The sequence below is a fragment of the Patagioenas fasciata genome, chromosome 6, assembly GCF_037038585.1.
Source record: "Patagioenas fasciata isolate bPatFas1 chromosome 6, bPatFas1.hap1, whole genome shotgun sequence".
In the NCBI taxonomy this organism is placed as follows: domain Eukaryota; kingdom Metazoa; phylum Chordata; class Aves; order Columbiformes; family Columbidae; genus Patagioenas; species Patagioenas fasciata.
In genome coordinates, this window is record NC_092525.1 from 25,455,042 (window position 1) to 25,481,426 (window position 26,385).

Consider the following 26,385-nt stretch of genomic DNA (forward strand, 5'->3'; position numbering starts at 1 on the left):
GAGCCTCCCTGTTCCATAGCTTGGAGATGCCAACACATGCACTAGAATGTATAGAATATGAAGGTTTTATCTAGCATTTAAGTTGTGTTACTATCCTTATGGTCACTAGGACTGCCCTTCGACAGAGAATAATTGCTGTTCTCAAACTGTCACAGTATTGCAAATACTCCATACAGATACATGGAAATGTATACAGAATATGGAATAATAGTGCCTTTAAAGTGAATCACAATAAAAAAAGGCATTATAATAAAACCTGTATATGTTTCAAGTGTTTAGTCAATTACAGTATTTCCATATTAATTGCCTGTGGCAGCATCTTAGAAACCATATTCTCTAAATATTCAGATATCCAAAAATATTCAATTTTCCTTGAGCAAATTCTGTGTCCACCTCTGTCCAGAGGGTTGGTGGATTAATATTATGTTGTGAAGTGATGGAATGCAAATCAAATTTGTTCTGATTTGGAAAAAATAATGTTTTACATTAGCTCTGCAACCATAGAATTATTTCACCATTTCCACTTGTTATAAAATCAGAAAGAGTGTTAAAATTATAACACTTAAATTGGGGGCTGGGGAGGCAAATATCCTTACCTTTTCCAATTTGGATAGAGCAAGGGAATAGCAGTCTTTGGCTCTGAACTGCATGAATCTCATATTGGCTGGGTGAGTTAGTTCTGTGATAATGCTTAGGCTTGAGAACAACCTGTATTTTAAAAGAATGTAACAGTTACACCTCTGATTATAAAAATTCACAAATATGAGGCTCTACATGATGCTATATAGCTTGTGCTCATGTTCATGCTTTTAATGAAGTGCCTGAAACTTGTGGTGGTTTTTGGCATAAAGAAATGCTGGTATAATAGCAGAGGAAACTACAAAACATGATCTGTAGAACTCACAAAGAAGCAAACATACATTCAAAGGTTGAGCTTATAGAATATTTTAATGAAGGAACCACTTGATTTCATTACCAGAGATTTTATTGAATAACTACTAAAATGACAAATGCAAACAGCAAAAAATGCAAAACTATATAGCCTGCACTTGGTATCTGGTGTGTGTGAACTACTATTTTATTAGAACCCGCTCATGTACTCTTTTCATTTTTTTTTCTGAGTTCTGTTTATATGTTCTGTGTCCACAGACTGATCAACACAGATGAAAATTGATAATTCTTGAGAGTTCAGCAATTTAAATTGCTGAGAAAATCTGTGCTTATGTGTGCTTACATTGGCACTTTGAAATATTTACATATACAAAACATGTATAAGTTAACACTAACTAAGGCTTCCAATAACAATAAAAGAGTGAAGAAAGTTTAACTGTGATCTGGCTGAATTACATAGATTTTCATGAAGGAGACTAATGAGCCGCTCCCCATTCCTCAGGGCAACAAGAACTGGAAAGAAATTTATAGTTTATCATAATAAATATTAAACAATGTGAAATAGAACTCAGATTATTTATTTTCTCTACAGATCGGTATCAGAAAATGAGATGTGCATTTGTAGTCTGTTCTGCAGATCCTGAAAGTACTTATCTACATATGACAAGAGATAATTGTAGTACTAATGACATCATTAATGAGTCTTCTGTTTAATTGAGATAAAAATTAAAGTGGTTTTCTTGGAAGCTGAATTTAGTAAGTTAGTGTCAAATGGAATGCAATGTACCTTTTTGCAAGTCTTTAGTCTTTTTCCCTCTCTTTTGTAGGGAGGAACGTCACTGAAATGGCAATTCAAGCAGAGCCTAAATGTGAGGAAACGTATGTAAGAACTATCTGTCAGTAAGTGTTAATGCCATCTTATTGCAATAGTTTACTAGGTGTGTTGATGTCCAAAGGTAGACTGGTAATGATCACACAATCCCAAACATGTTCTGATCATATGATGGTAGTAATGCTGGCCATCCTTATGTTAGCAGTTATCTTGTCCCCATGAGATCATATAAGGAAAAATGGACTTGGAAAACTGGCTGAGAATGTGAATCACTTAACAATGACCATTTGTGTGCACTGTAGTTTGAAAGGCATTGTGCATGCTTGGGAATTTCTGTACCTTTTTAGCTCTTGCAGTCAGAATTTGATACAAACTGAGTGGTGCAGTATTGTTATACAAAGTCTATTTATGTCCTGCAAAAGGTTAAGCCCTTAGGGAATTGAGTCTACACATATTGATTAAATACATGATAACCACACCCTTGAGATACAACCATGCTATGTCTTCACTTTTATGCTGTTATAAAAACCTGTGAAGTGCTCATGTAAATTGAAAAAAACCCTGATAATATCACACTTGTAGGTATGAACTTGTACTTACTAAGTAGCTTAACAAATGTGTTAAAGTTCTGAGGAAGGACAATAACCTTCCTCTGCATTAATTCTATATCATATAATTACTTAAGCTTCTACCAGCTGGAAATTTTCTTGTATTGCTGTATTAAGGGACAGGCATTCATGTTTGGAGACTAACACTATAACATGCAGAACTAAAAGCAACAGGAAATTATAAGCTGATCTGATGATAAAATATACACAACTTTCAGAAAAAAATGCAGGTTACTAGGTTTCTGTTAAAGATGGGTTTAGTTTATCAGCAAGATATGAAAACCGATCTATATTAGGAAATCAGTTTCAAACACAGTATTGGTAAAATTCATATTTTACTTTGAGTGCTTTCTGGCAGGATTAGGGGAAATGAGTTCACAGCAGTTGGGGCCAGATTGCTTCTTGCCCTGGGTGTAAGGCACACTGCCCACAAGCTTTCAGCACCGGAGCAGGCTACTCCTGTGCAAAGATCCCTCTTTTCTATCCCATTCAGGTAAAAGAGGACTGGATGGGGTGGAAGAAGCCCTAATCAGCCTGATGGAAGGAAGACTTGGGTTGCTGCTGAACTGGTATTTGGGAATCAGACAAGCAAAATGTGCATTCAGTTCTTTCCTGAACCAAAAAGGATAAACTAAGAAAACAATGTAATGCCCTCACAACACCCGATTTGATTTATCTATATGTTGCTGCTGACTGCTAGATACCAGCCAAACTATTGACTTGTTAGGTGTGCTGCTGTCAAAGGGCTTCTTGAAGTACTTGAAACACAGCCTTGAAGATGTAAGCTCATAAAAACTTAAAAACAGGGCCTCCCAAACACCAGCATTTAAACCCATTAGTTAACAGAAGGCAAGAGTAAATATAAACACTCCTAATACAGAATTCGTACCTGATGGAATCCACTCTTTTGCTAAAGTGGACTCGTAACTGTCAAAAGGCACTCAATGGTTGGCTTTCATATTAAAAAGTGAAAAGCATGGCTAGGATGCAGTCCAAAACTAGTAATTTCTCCTTGTTGTTTCCCATCCAAAGGATTAAAGATTTCCTTTCTTAGTCAGTGTGATCATTTGAGTCACACTTCTTTACTCCTTTAACTGTAATTAAGTCAGATAAGCTAGTTGTGTGTCACAGTTCTAATTGGTATGGCACAGTTTCTAGCCTAATGACAGGGTCTAATAACCCTGTCATTATAAACAATGCGTCTATCCTTAAAGTGTGTGTGGGGGGCAACTCTTCTGGTAAAGCACGATTACTAATTTATGTAATCAGGAAATAATGCCAGAGCAGGTATATGAGAATTGCTAAGCGAGGCCAGACAGTACTGCAGCACGCTTAGATCACCTCCTCAGGCTAGTCCACAACCCTTGATGATCTGAGTCAATCAAATCAATGAGGTTTAGATTACCCTGTATCTTCCCATTTTGCTTGGTGTGACTTAAGTGGAATCTTCTTCATTGATGTGTCTTCAAGAACAGTATATATTAGCAAAACACCAGTGGTTTAAAATCCTTTAACGCTATGGTTTGTGTTAAATGCTGTTGTTCCCCACTATGTCCCACCCCTTTTTCATTAGTTTCTAATATTATTAGCTATTATTAAGTAACAAAAAAACCTTTAAAAATATTTAGCCTCGTGCAATGAATGTAGTTTATTGTGTAGAACAGGTAAATGCCACTACCTTATGCCTCTTCCCCAAGCTTACTTATTTCTACAACTTTTAGATAAGATAAAAATGCAGTGAAATTATTGTATGTATTCTAGGTAAAAAATAGAAAAAAATATAAAATACACTACCCATGAAAGTTCACAAAGTTTTCTGTTAAGTGGCAAACCAAGATTATTTATTCAGAATTCTTTTGATATTTGTAAAAAGTATAATGCAGTCTTAAAATTATACTGAACCAGACATATAGTTAATACTTGAGTTAAAGCTGCCATCTAGTTGTAAGTATTGTGCTAGACAATGGAATGATTATATGCTAAGTTGGAGTTGGATACCTATAGTACATAGTGTACTGCTATGATTTTTGTTTGTTTGATTTGGGATTTTTGTTTAGTAGCTTTTACGACATAGAACACAACTACAGGAAAAATCGACTGGTGCTTTGTAAGTTGTATTATTCAGCTAATATTTCTGTTTTATATTTCGGAGTAAAATATATTTCTGAAAAACTGAGGTATGTCACAACCTCAGTGAGATACTCTAGCCCATTCCATTATTGTTTCTGAATTAAATTTAGGTGTGATTATGAAACACACATACCTGTGTTAGGTATAAATTCAAAAACTCAGAGTTAGAAAAAGACAGAACTAAAGTTTCTCATGTAAGATAGGTTTTCCTTCTTTTGAGCACATTCAGAAATGCTAAAAGCATTTAACTGCATTCTCATGCGGTTGAGTTAAAAAAAAAATCTCTCCCTTGAAATAAAATTTTAATAAGTTGAGCTTTCTGAAACACAGATTCAGAAGAGTTATACTATGCACCTCTCTCTGGTCTCATGTGGAAGGCTTTTGACACAGAAAAGGCCAGGAATGCTGAATAATACTGCATCCCCTAGGGAAGGAACTCATTTTGTCCAGGTCTTAATGGGATAAACAAAGGGAAGCATGAGGCTTAAGCCCCAAATCAGCGAGGCATTTCATACTTGACTGTATAGTGTGTTTGGGGTTTTTTGTGTTTTGGTTTGTTTTTTAAGAAAGAACTTTTCAGTTTAAACGGACATGTATCTTTTAGCATTTGTTGGAACAAGTACCAAAACGCAAGTGAGGCTTTTAACACAAAGTGAGGGTTTAATCAGGAGAGGTTCTCAAAAGAACAGGAAATCTCAGTTAAGCTCTTCATCACAGCACTGCCCCATTGTCCTCTTTACTAAACTCACCATTTTTTTCACTCTGTATTGAGTTATTCCTTCACGACTCTTATTGATAGTATGTTGTTGTCATATGTAATGTTGCACACATGAGGTTTTTACCTCATTTTTGTTCAAAACTAAATATTCAAAATGTGAACACTTACTACTAACTTCATAGTGATGCATTCCTTACCCTTCAGAAGGATCTGCTTTTCATTCTGCCTTTGTCATTACTGTGAAAGACTGATGCAGTGAGGAAAAATCTATTTTCTCAGCTATCTTTGGTCCTAAGTCTTCAAGAGTAGCTTTATTTTCCTTCCTGCAAACCTGACAGCTGACTTTTAAAGTGATCACCCAGTTGTGGGATGCACAGAATTTAATGTGAGCTTTCAGGAGAATACCTCAGTACTCTGAGTGTACTGCTCAGCAGGGTGGGAAAAGGTTTGCCCATGTAAAACACAAATCCATATAAGAGAAAACTTAAAGAGAAGAAAGGAAAAAAAAATTATATGCGAGTACAAAAGGCATTAAGTATTTCACAATTAATGAAGAGGTATAGATAGATTGCCAAAATACCTTACCTAAAGAGTGTCTGAACGTTTACAATAGTCTTTGCATCCGCCATGTAGTCTTCCTCAGCACTCATTGTACTTTCTTTGTCCACCACCACCATATTAGCTGCAAAGGTGACCCCACATCTTAATAAGTCATCTAGGCTTTTGTGAAGAGAAAGAGGGAGAAAGAAACAAACAACTTAAATATGGAACACTTAAATGATTAGGAATGGTTGGAATTTGCTGATCACAGGCTGAGTTGCTGGTTCCCTTCATCTCCATGTACATAAGTTCAAATCTATATCAAGCATAACATCTCAATTCATTGATAGAATATGAATTATTATTTTCCTTGAAGTCATACAGAATGCACTTCAGTAGGTTGTTACAGTCCCTCTCCTTTTGCTAAAATGATGAATTTATTTCAACTTTTAAAAATAAGCCTTTAACCATTACTTGGGAAGACAGCATGTGCTTACATGCTACAGCAACTTGGCTTCATTGCAGTTCATTTTGGCAATAAAAGGACTGAAATAAATGCTTTGAGTTGCTCTTTCCCAAAATTATATTTCGGTTTCAAAATGCTAATAAAGGTTCTGCAAGAACATTTAATACATTCCTCTTTTAGGTTGATCTATGAATTGGAGGGCTGTCATGAGGTTTTTAGGAGCAGCTGTACATCAGTAAAACTTTGCACTCTGCTGGGCAAAACTTGCTGTGAAGCCTGACCATAGAAAGTACTCACAGACCACTGAGTTACGCTTCCAATTATAGCTTTGTTTCCAAAATGAAGCATGTTTGTTGTTTTAACAATAATATTTTCCACAGGAACCAAGCACTTCTAAAAAAGTTTTGAAAACACTTTTCTGTAATGATAAAGAGTGCTGGGAACCTAGTAATGTGAATTTCATTATTTCCAAGGGAAACTAAATTTTTTGCATCATTCTGTTTACTTTCTAAGGTGAAAAGCTGTTTTGGCATTATAATTGCTTCTCATTTGGCAATCTGTAATATTAATTAATTTTTAATTGTCCTGATAGGGTTTTTCTTTTCAGCAATGATCTTCTTAGGCTCCTACGGTTATCCAACCTATTATAAATTCCTTTTGAAATTTTGGATATGGAAAACTCTAAAAATTAGTGGTATTTATTTTACACCTTATACATATTCTTCCAAAACAAATGCATAATGTAATTATTTTTGAATCTGTGTAGTATTATCAGTGGTTGACTACAAAACCAGAAAGGCCGTATTTTATATGGGCTGTATTAACAACTTCAGTGTACAAGTAGAATTCTGACCTATAATTGAGTATGTTTGCTTTTTCTCTTCGAGTTGATCCCTGAAAGCAGCAGCATATTCTGAAATATCCAGATTTTCTGCATTTCAAAGTTTCATAAACTCAACAGTTATTCTTATTTTAGCAGTTACATTCAACTGATTTGTGTTCTCAGGTAACTCTAGCTATAGCTTTCTTAATACTAAATAGATTTCTACACAGTTGGGAAATCTGTTCAGTTACAAATCTATCATCATTTTTACCTGACGACTGTAGAACACATTTCTACTGCTTGATGATATATTTTTATGAAGTTCATCCCAGCTACGAATTTTGGTAAAGCTATTTTTCTGCAGACCATCCTCTTCTAGCAAAACGGAATGGTAAATGAGAGCAATTCCTTTGGTGTTTTTCTCTCGAAAGTGATGACATTTCATGCCAGGTGGCCAAATTACAAATATATTAGATACTTAAAAGGTAGTAGGTCACAGTTTGGGAATGTATTCTATACCTCTCAAATAAGAAAGGAAAATTTGTCTATTTTAAATTGCAGTTCTTAACTAAAGATTATCAACTTCTATTAATTGCAGGATTTAAAAACATGTTTAGGAAAGAACAGAGAATAATATGAACTATCTTTTTTAAAGTCTTGTTATTGATTAAAAGAGATGTCAAAAAAAACCCAACAAACAAACAACAAAAAAAAAAAAAACAAAACTAAACAAAAATACAAAGCAACAAACTACTAAATATAATTAGTTATTGCACCAGGAATTAAAGCAATTGCATTGTCAGAAAATATATAGAAGTTCATGCTAGCATTACTGTAAAGTGTACAATTCTGTATTATCACTTATTTCAAAGACTATATACTTCTTTGGGTTTTTTAATGCACACAGTTCTAAAAACAAAAGAACATCTTTAGGGAGGGATGTGGTGGCTTGCTTTTTCAAATAAACTCAGTAAATTACATTAAAGCTTATTTTTCCGTGTTAATAAAAATAGGTTAACATCTTCGAGGTATTAATTATTTCGGACACTTTGAGTCAATGCAATTATTCTTCTGGTATGAATTCTTTTTATAATTGTTGTGGAATTAATAGTTACAGAAGTAATAGATCGTAACAACCTGAGACAACTTTTTTGGCTTAGAGGAAGAAATGTAGCAACTGAAAAACATTTCTCTAGATGCTTGGCAAATCTCACAGTGACTGTGATATCACCAAGGTAAATCTTTACGTAACTGTACCACTATTATGAGAAGTTTCAAAGCCCTTGTTACAACAGGTTGAGATAGAGAAACATTCAGTCTCCAGAATTCTCACTGAGAAACTGGATTATGTTAATTCAGGGCAGGAAATAAATTATTTGATTTCTACCCAGGGAATGAGTATTATGGGTTTGTAGCCCCAGCTCAGAATTAGCTATGTAGTGAAGCAAATAACTTTCTTTTTTAAATTGATGCTCTACACACAGGAGTTTTACTAAAATGCCAATGAGCCCTTGCTCTTCTCTTGTTGCTGCCGGATTTTCACATTAAATTTATGTTGCTAAACCTAGATATGCAAATATATATTAGCAGAGGTGAAGACAGAAATGTAGGAGTAGGTGATATATTAAGTAGTGGAAGATGAAGACTGTTGGACACATTCAAGACTGTCAGTACTGTCTGCATTCTGTAGCCATCTTTACAAAACACTGGTCAGTAAATCAAAACAAATTACAACTAAGTACAGAATGACACTAGAATCAGAGCTATAGTCTCACAATTTGTAGAAACATGTTGATGCACCTAAATAAGTGCTAATCTTATAGTTCTTGAAGATATTAATGTGTGCTCTCTGTCATACTTTTGACTAATTATATCCTTCATAAGTCATAAATTTGAAATCCCAAATTATAGCACACAGACACAAACCATGCATGCAAAAAGATCATCTCCAAATAGAACACACTTAAACATGCAATGACAATACACACAACAAACCACTGAGCACTACAATGTTAGATTTTCTAACAGTTATTTCACCTACTTGTCGATAGAGCCCACCATGTAGTAAACCATTGGAAACCAACAGATTGCATCCAGAAAATGCATATCTGGCCTAAGCAGCAGATGGGATTACAAAATGAAACACAATATCACAACAGCAGTATCTTTTCTAAAACATTTTGATAAACTGGTAGCTTAAAACAAAACAAACTATTTTAAAATTTGGTAGTATAATACCACTTTAAACAGGAAATAGGATTCAGAAAGCTGTGAATCAACAGTTTGCTGTGATCATAAAGAATGATCAGATTTACCATGCTTATGTTAATAAGTGCACTTCTTAAATCAGAAATTTTATGGCACAGTACAATTTCAAATACAAGAATGAATGACTGATGTCAAAGACACACTACCAACTTATACTCCAATCTATGAGTTAGGAATACTTGAAATAAGCAGTGAGAATTTTTAATTAAAATGTGGGAACCCAATCATCATTTATATTTTGTACTAAGACCTCCATTCAAGTCAATGAGACAATCGTAGATGAAACCTTATTTTTTAAATAGAATACGAAAATGAAGATACTGTATTTTATTGCATTGTTTCTTTAATCATAAATTTTACTGTGTTTATTTTTATGTACCAAGAAACATCAAAAATCTTAAAACATGAGATGTGTAGATAATGGAATAAGCATATTGTAATAAATTGTCTTGATAAACAGAGGAAATAGGAATATAACAACAAAGCACAGAGAATTTCATTGAAGGTGGCTGATTTCATTTGTCCAATGAAGTAAATTACGAAATTCTAATTGACTTGAACTGCAGCCTGAATTCCACCTCGTGCATGGATGAAAAGCACATTGGCTTTTTAGGTGGCTTCTGTGGTCCCATGAATTCTCACCTTTTAGAGGACTCATTGCAAGTGTTACATGGAGAGATACAACACTAAGGGTATTAGTTTAATTAGCAACCATAGCTTTTACTTTATGCTAACAAAAAGTGGTTTTAGCCATAAAATGTCACAACAGCATGAAAGTATGTAAACTCAGGCACTAAGCTGCAAAAGAGAATAAGCACTAGAGGACGCTGTGTGCTCACATTTGGAATCTTAAAAAAAAAATCACAACTCCGAAATCCTTAAACCCAATTTAGGCTTTTAGTAATCTGTATGATTCACTTTGTGTCATATGTACTTTAAAAAGCTTCTGTTTTGCAAATGCAGGTGTATACAGCTTCACTAAAGAGCTGTCTGAGGCAAAAGTGGGACACTTCACAGCAAGCCTTTGTATAATAGATCACTTCAACGAGAACATACATATGCAAAGGGAAGTGTCAGCCTGGAATTGGAACCTGTAAGAAATTTCTGCTGCTGCCATTTCTTTGAGTTATAGTTTGATCTAATTTTATGTATATGGATAATCTCCATTTTTTTGTCTTCCAAACTGTGATTTTAAGTACTTGAGCAGTACCAAAGTGTTGCAACAAAAAAAAGATCTTTCATTCATAGTCAGATTATAAATGAATCAATCTTGCCAGGGAAGAATTTGTCTTTAATGTCGAACAGCAAATGTAAGAAAGGCCAAGAATTTCAGTGATCTCTAGACAGATATGGTAGCAACAACAACATTGCAGGTTATAATTTTCTTTCATGAATTTATATAATTGTAGATAAAATGGAGGGGGGGTGTCCTACTGGCTTAAAGAACTGATTACTTCAGTATCTAAAATTATTGAAAATATACCTAACTGGTCCAGGTCACTAAATGCCTTGTATTAAGTAGGTTACTGTTGTCTGAAGTGCTGTCATGTTGCTATAAAACTGTTACACAGTTTGCTTCTTACAGTGTTGATCAAGTTATTTAATTTTAGCAGTAACATTCACATAAGTTTGCGTATATTTAAGAAATACTTAGCTGAAACACTGGCCATGAAGAATAAAGACATTTAAATTCACTATGGCCATTTGCAGTCAGTAAAAAGTCAAATTTCTATATGACAGTATCATCAACTTTTCTCAAAGATAAATGTGCCATAATGTTTTTGATTTTAAGCTGGCTATGTGAAGAGTGATCATTTATTGGAATAACGGTAAAACGAGTTTAAAACGTATCAGACACAAACAAAAGAAATACTTACGGGTTATCCAGGAGTAATACAATGGGATTTAGTTCTTTCTTTGGTCGATAATAGGCTCTGAGTGGAACAATAAAATTATATAAGCCATTTCCAGCAGTTTCTGCTGCAACTATAATCAATTTATTTTTGAATCCATAGGCTTTGGCGTCTTCATAGTAGTTATGTTGGCATCCCTAAAATCAAAATAAGAAACAAATTCTGAGAATATGACTAATTTAGCTGTGATATTAAAGGCTTTTACCCTTAGAAACAGAAAATTGTATCAGATTACCTGATATAGACCCGATTAGACATAAACAAATGCTTGCGGATGACAAGGACAAGAAAGTATTGCAGCTTAGCAAGTGCTAACAAACCTCATTTCTCAGCAGAAACTAGATTTTAACTCTGTTCAGATGCAAGAGACAAATGAGAATGCAGTTTTATCCAACAGAAACTGCCTGTACCTTATCTAGTCTTAGACAACAGAAGGGTACTTTTTCATGCAGAAGATGACAAAATGTGGGAGAGCTTCCAATATATGGAGAGTAAGGAGGATAGCCTTTGGCATACCTAGAACAGAACAAACATTTTTCAGTATAGCAAATTACTGAAACACAGTTGACTGTATAACTACTTTATGCGACGTTTATACCTATGTCTAGGGTTTGCAGTTTTTTGTAGACTAGCAGATCTAAGTACGTGAAATGAACTATGTTTACTAAGGACTGAGGGAATATATTTTGTTGTTTCAACAAATTTGACATGATTTACTGAGAGCTATCTTGCTTTTGTGAACTAAAGGAATTTTGCTTGGGTTTTTTCGTATAGACATGTTTGGAAATGAGCTCACATATCACAGTGTGCTGTCCTAGTGCTTTGAATATGTGTACTGGAAACTTCTAAGGAAGGAAAGAAAACAGAAGTACCTGTGGTACTTCCTCTCTTCCTTCTCCATCTTTCTTTCAAACACTTATCGAGTGCGGTCACTACCTTCTTGCTTTAATAACATACTTTCAGCATGGCTGGAATAGATTTTAAACGTCAAATCCTCTTGCTGATGAGATGGTCTTTCTAATTGCCATTAGTTTTTAATAAGAGGCCTTTTAAATCCTGGTATTTCAGTCTGCAGATTTAAGATGACTTGTTATTGGAGCTTTATGATCTTCCCTGAGGCATCTCATGCTTGCCACTGTTGGAGATGGGAAACTGGTGGATGAGCCACTGGCTTAATTGTGTATTTCAGTTTTAACATCGCTGTCAGTAATCCAAATAAACATAATTGCTTATGTGCATGGCAGTTACAGAATTGAATCTTCTGGTTTTGTCTGAGTAATGCATCATTACTTTCAGTAACATGCTAACAAGCATTTTAAATCACATCTAATACTTTTGTTTCATACTGTTGGCGGTGGGGGGGGGTTGGTTGGGTTTGTTTGTCGTGCCTACATTTTGAAGTCGGACATTTATCCCCAGTGTTCACGTAGCCTGTTGAATGATCTGATTATCAGTGCATTCTCAGGACAGAAGTACTTATCTGTTAACAAATTAATTGGTGCCTGTGTTTATGGAGTGTAAGAAAAAACAGGTCATAAAAATGCTATTAAAAATTGTGATACACAACTAGGTCCTTATAACTGAGTATAGAAAATCTCCAACAAATTGAAGAGTTAATATTTTTTAAATTATTTTTTCAAAATAGGCAAAATTACATTCTCCTAACAGATAAACCATTTCATAAGAGAGAATCAGTCTGTAACTGGCTTTTACGGGTCTTGCTTGCTACATAACTTTGATAATTATGAGTCATGCTTGCATTGATCTGTATGTAAAAAAATTATTCATGCTATTTATATAATAGTAGCTTTTCAAATTATGTTGTTTATTTTATATTTAATATACATACTCAAAGCCTGTAGAGGCTTCATCATCTGATGGAGTAGTTTCATCTTCTGACTGGTCACTCAGCAGGTCACATGTCTGAAGGGAGGACGCATCGGCCACCTCCAAAACAGGCGCTATACTGGGCCGTCTGCCCTCTTTACCTCCCTCAGAAGGAAGAGCCAGTGTAGGTCCACTGGACGTCCGGCAGCCGGTGTCTTGCAAATCGATAGCCACTGTTCCTGAAGTAGCGTTGAAAGCATTTTCTCAGTGTGGTTGTCAAATCATTAGAATGAGATTCTCATATTTATTGGGGACTACCTGGCTATGTGGCCAAAGACTGAAAGCAATACTACATTGATTGCATTTATTACATTAAAATGTAACAAATATTTAAACCTGAAGAAGCATTTTCCTGCAAAGTAGCACTTCTTTTGACCAGTAATTTATATTTTCTTGCTAGCTACTTTTTAAAACCACACCTTATATATTTAGTTCATATTTAGATGCATCAACAACCTGTACATTTTTTATTAAGCAAGGGGAATTTTTAATTAAAGAAGCTTTTGAAAACTTATTGCAAACTACCAGTTATGAATGACAAAGAAATTACCCATGTGATTTTTCCAGGTTTTTTGCCTTGCATATATTTTATGATGAGTTTTTTATACAACAGGCTTAAGCAGTTTAACGCCATATTGTCAAGTAAAAGAAAAACATAACCAAATTCCATTGGTTTGGGGGAGGGGGGATTATGTCTGTTTTTTAAACATGAGGGCAAGTGTTTAGTAATTTTTCTTTCTGCGTATTATAATTTCTTCTGTATTCATTTAAATTATAATTTTTTTTGAATACACTGTTAAAAGCTTTAAAATGCACTATTAATTGAATGAGAATATATTGTGAGCAGGTGGGTTGTTTTGTTGGTTTGGTTTTTTTTTTTACTTACCCATGCTGGCTATTATACTGTGTACGGGTAATCTAGAAGCTCCATGATAAGATAATTTTGATTCATGTTTTTTTCTGTTATTTTCTTGCTTCTTAAAAGCAGAATTCTCTTCTTTGGTGATATTTATATAAAAGCATATATCTGTAGAACTCATGATATATCGAGGACCTGGATTCAGCAAAATGTTTTTGTTATCTTCCTTTCTAACACCAATCAGACAGACTCCAAACCTTAATTAGAAAAGGAAAGGCATGGTTCATTTTGCATAGTCCTGTATATACCAGAATTACCACTGTCAAAAATGAACCTCCAGTATATGTTTTGCAGATGATTAACATTTGCCAATTTTTGGACGACAAATATGTTTGAAAAATGTGATCTCCCAAAAGGCCACTTCTGATCAAATAGTTCCATGAGCTTATGAATCCCTAGGCACCTGAATCCAGCATTTTTCTTAATCTCCAAGATATTCCTCTAATGCTCTTGATTTTTTTTTTCTGTCAGATGAATAGTCCCTTCTGGGAAAATATTAGTAGAAGAATGGACCTATAATATGAAAAAGTATTCATCATGTTAACTTGTTCCATTATTCATATGTAATGGAAACCATTTTCAGAATTCATTTTTGCAATTCACTCCTAGAAACGTGTTTGATTAGTGACAGAAAAATAAGGAATTAAAGCAAAAAAAATATTTCTCTTATTTATTATGAGAATAAACTCAGTTTTCAGGGTTATATATATATATATATATACATATATATATATATATTCATTTTGTCAAGTAGACACAACTATACATTATTTGTGTTCCATTTGTATGTTCACCTCACAGAGCAGCACTGAATAAGTGATTGCATGATCTGGAACCCAAAGAAGATGCATTATAATCTAACAGAAAAACACGGTTTTAATTTGAACCATCACCAGAATACAGCATGTACCACCTCTAAATTGAAAATTTTGCATAAAATGAACATGTCACAAAAGTGGTCAGATTTCCAGCTGACTCCTAATTTAAAAAAAATACACTGACGCCCTCCCAGCCACCCTTTGGTAGGTTGTTTTGGACAAGGAAATGGACTGGTATTCTCATATAATCTCTCTGGTTATCAGGTTTATCATATATATCCTTCATATTCTATTCTCTCAGACTGAGCTAGCAGGATATTTATTAATTATTACTTATTAATTATTAATCTATTTATTAATAAACCCAGAAGCAGAGTAGTCTGTAATACTGCACCTTTGAATGCAGAGCTACACTGCAGGCAAAACAAATAATTATTTATTTGAACATTTAATTGTTGACAGGAAAATAAACATACTTTTTGTGTGCATGGAAAGAAGCATATGTGAAGCTTTTCCCTTCATACTCAGCAAAAAAAGTACTTTCTTCCAGGTTAATATGATACACTTCATTACCAGAGCATCTGCCATACATTTTCTGCCACTGTTCTGGTGATTGCTGACTCTCTCTGAAACATGTACAGATAAAGAGAATAATTTAAAAATTCATGTAAAATTCTTATTAATCAGAATGGTATTTCATGGCAATAGAAACTACGAAGGTCTGTTAGAAAGGTCCCATAGGCTAATCTGAAATAAATACGTGAGATCAAAGCTTGGTAACACTGTAAGTACAGAGATTATTTTGATGAATTAAAGAGCATTTTTCTGCTAAGTATTCAGCATATAAGATTATGTACTTTAATATCAGGAGAGATATGGCAGAATTACTTTAAATTCACATCATAATAAGTAGATTCATTGCAATTTAAAGATGATGGGTGAAACCAACAGCATGCTCCTTCTATTCATAAAGGTAGCCTCTTCAGATGCTCCACGGCAGATTTTCTGGTTCCCATTTGAAGACAGGTAAAGAATCATCAAAATAACTTATGTTGGAAGGACCCATTTGGTTTAGGTCACTTCGTCTGTAAGAAAGACTTTTTTTCTGCATTTGCTCATCAGTCATCTTCAGCATTTACCCTGTGGATGTTTTCAGTTACTGTGCCTTGTATATATGACAAGTATATACCTTCTTTAGTGCAAGAAAATGGATTATTACTTGAACTATATTAGGCATATAATCCTTTACTATATGCATCTAACATTCTTTATCTAAATGGACTATTAGTGGAAATGTTCCAAACTGCAGCTAACACCAAAACTTGCATATTTGGGGCTTCTGTGAACTTCTTCCTTTATTAAGTTTCGTCTGGAAACAAGGTTCTGTCTGTATGAGTTCTTCTGGATATAACAGATGCATATATACACATATATATATGCAGATAGTTCATAAAACTGACAAATGTTCTGGGTGTTTTGCCACTTGGAGCTAAGATATCAAGATATCAGGACACATTCCTTTGTGCTCATTTAAACATTTTCAATATCTTAACACAATGCCTGGTTTTCTTCAATTTACGGTTCTCCATTCTCAGTGTAGAAACATTTTGCTTCACGATGGAAATAAGTAAACCATTTTTATTGCAACACTATTAACAAACAGTGCACTAGATGTAGAATAGCAGAAGTAGAAATGTGACTAAAGGGAATTTTTTCCATCTTTCACCTCCCTCCCCCCAAAAAAAGAAATGTTCACCTGTTTAAAGTCTGTTTGGTTCCAGTTAGTTGTCTAAAAGCTTCCCATGGGGCTGCTCTGTAAAGATCACATTAAGTTCAAGTCAGAAAGGCTATTTTCTTCCAATATTCTGTGTCGTAATACAAACCCTAGTAAAGCTCTATTACTAAATTAGATAATTAAGTAACATTTAAAGATAAATGTTGAGATTAACAATTTAGATCAATAATAAGATTAGAAATAAGGCTCAAAGTAGAATTTTGGTGTCTTACAGACTGAGGTTTTGAATTCCATAAACAGCTGAGAAGACAATGGGATTATTTACATCTAGTTTATTCTGAAGAGCAGCATTAAAGTCTAAAGCCAGACCACATAAACAGCATCAAACTTCTCCTTAATTTTAATAGCAAGTTGATCTGGCCAAAGTTGCTTAGAAAATGAACATTTTCCCTAGTCTCCTCACAAATCAATACCAGAAGACAGGGTGTTTCTAACTTACATGCATGTGTTTTAGTTTACTGTATTATCATTCAAAGATACCTTTGTCCTCACTTCCTAATTTTGAATGTGAGACTTGGTTGATTTTATAATACATTGAACAGATTTGTGTACTTGTACAAAACAATGAAAAATTAAGGTCACATTAGATTTTTTTAACATATTCCAGCATTTCCAAGGGATTTTTAAAAGTTGTAAGGAATAAAAAGAGGAAGAAAAACACCACCAGTTTAGGAATTATGTAACTTTTTAGCAAAAATGAAACAAAGTAGCAAGAATATTACATTTGAAAGCCTAGAAAGTGGTATTTTGGGAGAGAAATACTTGAATTTTGAGTGTTTTATTTTTTAGCGCTGTGAAGGTCAAGACTACTCAAATCTGAAAAAGTTTTGAAGGGGGTTTTTTTGTCCAGTGTGTTTGTTTTAAACTTCCACAGATAATAGTGTGGTTTTAAAAAACAGTCATATCTATTCAACCACTTTGTCCAGTGTTAATACACATGCTCTCAGATGTCCAAAGTTTGCCATTTTTCAGTATTTTGCAGCCCATCTGAGATTAAATGCTCTGATGAGTGCTGACTGAAGTAGAAGAATGACAACTAGTCATTTTCACTTTTCCAGTTTTCCTGTATTTATATAGAAAGCTTGTAAGTTTCTGTCAGGATCCAAAGTAATGCTGACAACTATTTGTGCAGAAAAATAAATAAAATTTGCTCCTAGTATACAATGACCAGACAAGAAATCAGTTACTTTAACAACCCTGACCACATCGATTAATTCTAATTGCAAAACAAATAATAAATGCTTTTGAATTCTACTATAGTTACTTTGCCTCACAGTTGGGAATCTGTAGAAATGGTTTTGTGCTGACAGAAAATTCTCTGCTAGCTGTTAGGAGTACTACTCTGCTTTTATGTATGTATATGAAATAACTAAAAAAGGCTCTGTACTGAGTGCATGTCAGATAATGACAGCTAGGCAGATGAAGAATGTATTTCACCATGATTCTTGGGAGGTAAGGAAAAGCAGTATTTTGTTGTCAGGTTATTAACAAATTCTAGTACAGTTAGTGCCATTAAAACCATTTTGACATTTGTTGTTCTTGGTAGTAAAAGTTCTACCAATATTTTTAGTTTTACCCATCCTGGGCACAGGGGAATACTACAAATGCCATATAGAAAGTTAAATACTCTGCTTGTGAATATCAATATATTACTGGGTCCATGGTTACTTGAAAAAGGTATGGATTTTTACTAAACTCTCAAATGTATTCTTGTGCAGTTTATATGTACGCATTCCATTTCTACAGGATATATTTATATTTGGATATTTACTCTTTAATGCCTCTCTCTGCCCACAACATTCTAATAAGAATACCTTATTATTCCAAGAACATAGCATAACAGAGACATACTAGACGTGGTAAAATTATTTTGGTAAATATAGAGAAGTTCAGCTGTAACTATGCAGTCTGTAGAGACACCGTAATTCCATATCCCTTCCAGCAGTGTGGTTATTTTAAAAAACATCTCTTCACATGTATGTTTGCTTGCCTCTTAACGTACAGGCACTGAATAGCAAATAATACTTTATAAGTTATCAGAAAAGCATTTCCTGAGCTCAATATATAGGAATTTTTATATGTGTACAAAAATAGACCTTCAAATTAACATATTGAAATAGGTGTTCTTTGGTCTTGTTGGTGTTCTTACGTAGAACTGTGTGATAGGTCCAAAATTTAATCTACTGAATTGGAAATACGATTTTTTCATATCTTCTTTTGTGGAAGTGGCACAACAGCATGCAACAAATGTTTAAATATTTGGGGTGTGTTTCTCCTTGAAGTTATAATATCTTAAGTAAAACATCTTGCTATTTTTATCATGCAGAGAGTTCCAATTTCTTTTCAGAAACTGTAGTTTTCTGGGAGTCCAGGGTAAGCTATTTTCCAAAGAATATCAGCTATAATTTTATGAGAGGTTTTTGTGTTGTTTTTGTTTGTTTGTTTTTGTGTTTTTTTTCTTTTTTGTGCATTTGTTTTTTAATGGTAGTATGTACTTACTGTCCCCTAGATGTATGAACCAGCAGTGTGATTAATGTAGAGGTAGCTGGGCATATACAATTTAGAGCTAACATAGCATATTTGAATTCCTCTTCACACACAACATGATCTGTAAAAAAAATATATATATATGTATAAATTGGTTTACAAAAATATTTTCCATTGAACAAAACTATAATTTCTTTTCTTTGTCTAGGGAAATGATGAAGATGGAGACAATCAAAATTTGCTTCCAGATCTTCATCTTCTACTTGAACCCAGAGAGCAGCTGTTTATGATTTGCCCCATCTGTGCAGTCTCAGATTGTATGAGTAATTTCGCATCCAGTTTATACTTTCTGTCCTGCAGCTACACCTGGAGAGGATGCAATGGCTCTGTGAATCCCACTTCCACTCTCTTGCTGCACTAGTTGTATGAATAAGCCATGTAGGGTGGTCTAGTTTCTGTCACCTTCTGCAGTTTGTTTTGTTTTTGTTGTTTCAACTTCTGCAGTTTTGCAGAAACAGGTATAGAGACATGAAGCATTGTACAGAGACATAATTTGTGTTCAGGAAATAGCCTACCTAGGATACTGCAATGCCGAGGTGCTGATCAATGACACAGGCTGAACTGGCTTGCAGACCAGTTATTTGGCAGTGGCTCTGGGATTCTGCACTGCACTTCAGTGTGTGACGCAGTTTTGACTAATATGCCCCCAGGAACCGCTAACAGCTGCTGCCTCCTTGCAATCTGGACAAGGGGAATGGTTGTTTTCCCTTTTCCATTTTATTACAATTTTGTATTATCTTTACTCTAGTCCTTGTCTGCACATTAGTACTTGCCATGATGGAGCAGCACTATAGACATACCTATTTTTTTGTCTTAAAATTGAATTTAAGGGAGAGGAAGTGAGAAGAGAAAGCAACAGGGGCTTTACATCTAGTCCTCTATACTGGCTTGTACTTAAAACTGCCAGATCTTCTGCACATGCTTTCAGTATTGTAGGAATTGTTATTCAACTTGGATGACTGGCGCTTAAAACTCAGATCAGAGTTTAATGGTCTCCAGTGTTGGTAAGGACATGAAAAGGAAACAGAAATTACTCTTTAATGTAATTCACAAAACCTGACAGTATTTAAATAGATATAAGAAAGGATAAGTACAAAGCTTACAATTTAACCTTCTTGTCAATATATAAACCTGAAGAAGTTTTTTCCTAAGGTCATGAAGGCATTTACTGCACAATAAGTAATTTTTTTCTTCAGTCTACATTACTTTCATTTGATTCAGTCTACATTACTTTCAATGGGAAGAGATTTGCTTCTGATGAGAAAGAATAATACAAGTAGTACAGCTGATGATCAAAACACAAGCCATTGCTGAGTGAAAGTAAGCAAATAATCTCCCCACCTAGATGTGAACGTATCTCTAGTTCTAGTTGCGCTAATGTATCATTGAGTTCCCTAGAACCACGTTACCTCTCTTACTGAGCTACATTCTAGTCAGAATTTGTATTACTAGTATAGCTCTAACCATGCCACTGGCTGAAAACAGGAAGTCATACTTTGTATTCCTTCTTTTGAGATTTCTAGAGGCTTTTCAGTATCAGAATCATTCACTGCTGAAAGGAGAAATTCGTTCTCTCATTTTCTGAAGATCAAGGTCTATTTAAATGTGATAGAGAAGGAATGAATTTAGTTATATAAAGACACTGTCAAATATAGAACAAAATTAGATTTTTCCTTCCCTAAATATATTTCAGTTAGAGCAATTAAATATTTCCTGCAGAAAACATTTCAGTCAGAAATGTGGTTTTGGAATTAATAAACCTATTTGAATTTTAAACTAGAGATTTTTGAGAGAGTAGGGTGTAGTCTACTACTTGGATGGAATATTTGCATACAATTACCATTAGTCAGATGGCAAAGATTTATGAAAGTGAATATTGACTTCCTGGTATGGAAGGAATAAGAATTCTCCATGTTTTTGAATTTGTATACAATTTTGCCAAATGAAGTCTCCTTATTTGTTTAGAACATTGTTATATTATAAATAATACTTTTGAAAATAGGACCAAGAAAAAACATATAGGAGAATTATTTTGTCATCTGTTATTTCAGATCTTGTACTTATACCAAATTGTACCTACTAACCTAAGTATATATAAATGACTATTAATAAATCATGGATGGCGCAATGCAAATCAAAAGTATAGCTCAGACTTAAATCCTGCATATGTTCTATACTCTCTAACAAATATGGTGGACATTTTGAATGGATTTTAGGTAAAATATCATGTTAACAGAGAATATAGCACACAGCAGAGATTGTTGTCCTATAATAGCCATCTTGATCTCACGTGTATAAGAGATTCACATTGTGTTGTCAAGTGTTTGTACATCAAGAGCCATAGAGCTGGGACTTGTAGGACTATTTCCACTATTATTGTAGACTTTGACCTCATGTGAGCTACTTATCCCTTTCATTACTTTTTATGCATCTGTAAAATGGCTATATGAAAATACTATCCTACTTACTTCAGAAGTGTTTTGAAGCTTTTGAATTCTCAGAGATACTTTGAGAACATCAGGTGAAAGATTCTTCAGTGATCTAAGTACTATGATTAGAAATATTGTAGCCTTTTGAAACATGAGGAGAGGTACTATAAATTTCTCCTCTTGGCTGGAGTTAATTTCTTGTATTAGACACAGATCAGGTCAAAAATAACTCATTTCTTCAATGATGTGATAGATTATACCTTGCCTATAACATTACTGTGTTTTATTCAGGACTTATTGTAGAGCTGTAGTGAGGGTTATACAGAATTTTATCTGGTGCTTTCTCTTCTAAAGTGAGTAGGGTGGCAGCTGGGTGGCCTCTCACTCCTCAAGTCTGGAACATCAGGTCCTGTGTCAGTGGGTACTATAATCAACGAATTATTCATTCAGTATGGCAGTGGAGCAGCAGAGGAAACTGCAATTTATCTTCAATTAAATATTAAATATGTCAAATCAGTTTACCAAACAGACGTAGTTTGATTGCATTTATACTAAAAAATACTTCATCTAGAATTTCCATAAGCTGTAGTTTCTGTTGAAAATATATTTTGACAGAACATTTGTTGCTAAGTCTGTCTCAAATAGATGTAGTAATGCAGTGTGGTGAGTTATGACTCCTGTAATGTTCTTGAAGATAAAACATACTCAAAATACTGATTTATGCCTGCAGCATCAGCCATGTGGCAAGAATGTCCTAGACCTGACACAGTTATTCTGAGAAACTTTACTTTTATCAATTTGGTATGTTAACATGATCAGTACCAGACCAGATAGAGAAAAATGCCCATCCATTATCTCTAGACTATTTTTATCTGTAATTGGATAATCATCAGATACATTCAATATCCATTTTGGTGAATCTGGACTATGTTCTTTTTGAATAAGCTACTGAAGGTTTAACGTCAGACTTCACCAATCTGTGCTAATTCATCAGCACATTTTGAATAAATAGAGAATGTCAAAATGTATCCCCAGCCCCTGGAATTGTGATTATACATAATTTACGAATATTCTAGCTAAAGGTGATTAATTTATTTTCTAGCTGATATACAGAAGTTCAACTCAGAAAACAGGCAATTTACTCCAGTTCCTGAGTCGCATAAAAATATTGTTCTGCTGTGGGCAATTTCCACTTCATTTCATGTTTGTGCTGAAATGCAAGGCCAGATGCATGTATTAAGGGTACATGGCCTTTTGTAGCCCCATGTGTTTGAAGGGAAAGCAGGAAGATAAGAAAACCGTATGTAACCGCCAGTGAAGGAAAATGCAGTGTTACTAAAAAAAAAAAAAAAAACAAAAAAAGGGCATGTCAAGGCATTTGTATCTTGTAAATTACTAAGGAATTATCAAAGCACTTCAGCTTAAGACTTAAAATGGTTAACAATGGTGATACTGTGTTTCCTTGCCCATCTGGTAACTGTTGTGTTGCAGTGACTGTATATTTATAGTGTTCACACCCTGAACTTGAAAAGGAGTTTGCTGGGACAAATACTTATGCCCTGTGCTTTGAACATTCCACTGAATAATCATTTTCAAGCACAGAGATATATTTCTACTGTATTAATATAGGCTTAAGTTACCATTTTAAACAAAGTACCTAAACTACACTGTAAAAAATACATGAGAAAACACAAGATGCAAGGGTGTGTGTCTGGCATCAAGTGAAAAGACAGGAAACATTCCCTTCTGACAGGCCATATTACCCAGTGCCACTTGTTTCTGTTCTCTTGCTGTGATGACAAGAATAAGTTCTCGTACTCTCATTAAAGAGTGGAAGAATGTTAAAGTTTTGTCTATGAGATGGGAATACATTTCTTGTCCTGTATCACGTTTCTGAAGCCTTGGGCAGAAAATCTTCAGGATGATATTCTATGGGGAAATGCGGTCAAGGTCTCAATTTCAGGACCATCTCATGCAACCTAGGATGACTGGTCACCCTAATATAAAGCGGCTGAGAAACTGGGCTTCTAGTGCTTTATAAATTTTCAATATAGTTGAAAGTTAAACTTCTGTTAGGAGGACTATCCAGAACTCTTTGGGTTTTTTTTTCCTAAATTCAGAAACTTTCTTTTTGACAGTCATGGTCTCTAAACCTGTGTGTAAAGAAAAAAAAAAAAGGGGGGGGTGTGGAAATCCTATTACTGAATATTTCAGGTTCATAAAAATGCACAATATTGTTTTGGGAAACCTCCAGAAGAAAGGAGTCATTTTTTAAAGGAATATAAAATTTAAAAGAAGCTTTTGCATCAAGGCAGTAATAAAGCAGTCCTGAATCATAATAGGAAAAGCACTTAGAAAAATCTTCCACATGGTTATGACAAATTTTATTCGTAAGCAGTCTGGACAGGGCTATAGTCTACAGCCCCCACTGGGTAAGTATTTCAGAATGAAGAAGAGTTGGATGAGATTAATAACCAAAGTAGAGTCCTTGTTGGACAAAGTATGCAAACAAATGTTCCATGACTCTATCAGTGGCCTATTTGCAGTAGGTAAGCATCCTGTGGTGGTGTTTATACCATGTTCATAACCTTACCGAATTTAAAACTGCATTAAAAATTTCCTGTGCTTCATATGAATAAGACTGCGCTAATCTTGAAGGAAAGCTTGTAATTCTCTGCTTTTGCAGCTGTGCAACGTGTGTGGAAATTGATGCAGTGATCTCGGTGATCCACGTGAAATTCCTTGGGAATGTAAAGTGCTATATAAATATTTAGACTTCAATTCAGTACTACTGTAGTTAATATTAGAGACAGCTAATAAGGCACAGAATATACAAGGTCTCCTCAAGCCCCTGAAGAAAGAACTGCAGAACATGAAGGAAGGCACTAAGATACCAGATTGGTTAAACTTAGTCGAAGGAAATATTACAAATGAAGTTTTGTTGTTTTGTTGTTGTTTGCTTTTTTAAAAAAATGGCCTGGATTCTCAATCTGAGACAGAACAGATACAAAAAAAATACCTGTTTTGAATGCCTACCTTCTACAGAGACAAGTCATTAAGAATAATGAAATTATCTTAAAAGTACAATCAGGAACAACAAATTAACACAGTTACCAATGAAGAAAAGTGGCCACGGCTAGGGAGAAGAGATTATGTTTGTGCTGTGTGCTTTCAAGGGGGAGATGAAAAAGCACTATCATTTTTGTCACAGCATGAGTCTTATTCCCTGCTGTGCCATCTCATAGTTTGAGATTACACTTTTATAACTTCAGAACTGCTATTGATGCTTTTTTCCTTCTTCCCAACCTAGTGGTAAATTCAGTAGCTTTTAAAATTACAGCTTTAACTGTTGCTCTGGAATTGTTCTGCACTGGAATTTACTTTTTCATCACATTCTGGGATGATGGAGGGGACTAATATTTTTCCATAGAGTTTTTTTTTTTGAATTTTGTAGGAATCAGCAATCTTTTCTTCCTTAGAAACCCTTCAAGAAAACTGAATTTTCAAAATTACAGTTGAAAAGGAAAGCTTTGCTTCTACTTCAGAGGTATTTTTCCAAAGACAGGCAAAATTAGTTCAATATAAAAATATTTGTGTGGTTTTGCACATGAGCATATATATGTCTGTATGTAAATATGTATATGTGTATTTATATAGAGAGACCTACCTACATGGTGCAGAGAAGTAGTTTGTCAAATTAAAGCTGGTAATCTCTTCTTAAAAGAGAGGAATTTTTTTTATTTCTTAATATAATTTTGCATTTATGTCATAGTTTCTAAGATATGCATTTTATTGGAAATAGAATTAAATTATATGTCTCTCTCAAAAATATTTGAAAGTAATTTAAAAAATGCTTTTCATACCACTTAGAAAAAAATCCAATGGGAAGATTTATTTTTCTTTCAGTTGTTTGTTGGATAAATTTGGCCTTTTCTGAGCAGATCTTCTCAAATACCCCTTCATAACACTATGTTTCAATAGACAGAAGTGATTTAAAGACACAAATATAGCAAGCTGGAAACCTCCCTGGATCTATATAATTAAGGATTCACAATCTGTTATACATCAAATCATTCTACTCTGTATATTATGTAATATAAAAGAGCAATTATCCTTAAAAGTGCTTTTAAATAAGACCTTAATGTAAAACATGGCATTTTAATACTGTTAGGATATATACAGCCCATGTTATCTTAAAATACTGCACTTTTAATCTGCTTCTAACCAGTAAAAATGCCTAGGGAATCTCACTTTGCTCGTGCCTATGAAACAAATTGCCAAGTACTAAGAAGTGTTTCAAATGGTTGAAATCTCACACTTACCTGCAAACTTGATGTGGAATTTATTCTCAGGTTTCAGTATTTGGACATACAAAGGACAATTCGGAGCAAAGTCTTTAACTGCCCATGCTCTCAGAATGGTTTGATGATCCTAGAATGAAGAGTATGAGATGATGACAATGAAATAGAAACAACCATGTTATATTAGGAAAAAACCTCTTATCAGACTGACTCCTGAAGAAAACTCATTTTAAGACTCTATAACACCAGCTGGTGTGGATGTTTACATACATGTTATATAAGTATTATGTATATTACATATATTTAAATACATAAATATTTATATGCAGGCACAGACAATGGGCTGGCAGCGTACCCTAGCAGCAGAGGAGGCTGACAGCATTGTGGGCTGTTTTAACAGGAGCACAGGGAGTAGATGGAGGGCAGTGATTATCCTCTACTCAGACTGTATCTAGACACTACATTCAGTTTTCAGGCCCTCAGTAGAGCAAAGACACATG

The 26,385-nt window shown here is 34.4% G+C and overlaps 1 protein-coding gene across 5 annotated transcripts in view; it reads right to left on the reverse strand.

The window, feature by feature from the left end:
- KCNT2 (potassium sodium-activated channel subfamily T member 2) overlaps window positions 1-26,385 on the reverse strand; it is a 126,609-nt gene that overhangs the window by 15,475 nt on the left and 84,749 nt on the right. For 3 of the 5 annotated variants that reach the window (XM_065842234.2, XM_071810285.1, XM_071810286.1), the window contains exons 14-24: window positions 25,907-26,015; window positions 19,108-19,216; window positions 16,570-16,626; window positions 15,290-15,439; window positions 13,963-14,192; window positions 13,039-13,255; window positions 11,600-11,705; window positions 11,154-11,326; window positions 9,050-9,121; window positions 5,765-5,899; window positions 597-708 (exon numbers count right to left, since the gene is read on the reverse strand). In XM_065842234.2, the coding sequence (XP_065698306.2) occupies window positions 597-708; window positions 5,765-5,899; window positions 9,050-9,121; window positions 11,154-11,326; window positions 11,600-11,705; window positions 13,039-13,255; window positions 13,963-14,192; window positions 15,290-15,439; window positions 16,570-16,626; window positions 19,108-19,216; window positions 25,907-26,015 (1,470 nt within the window). The remainder of the gene's footprint in view (window positions 1-596; window positions 709-5,764; window positions 5,900-9,049; window positions 9,122-11,153; window positions 11,327-11,599; window positions 11,706-13,038; window positions 13,256-13,962; window positions 14,193-15,289; window positions 15,440-16,569; window positions 16,627-19,107; window positions 19,217-25,906; window positions 26,016-26,385) is intronic. The other 2 variants (XM_071810284.1, XM_065842235.2) reach the window with 2 other exon arrangements.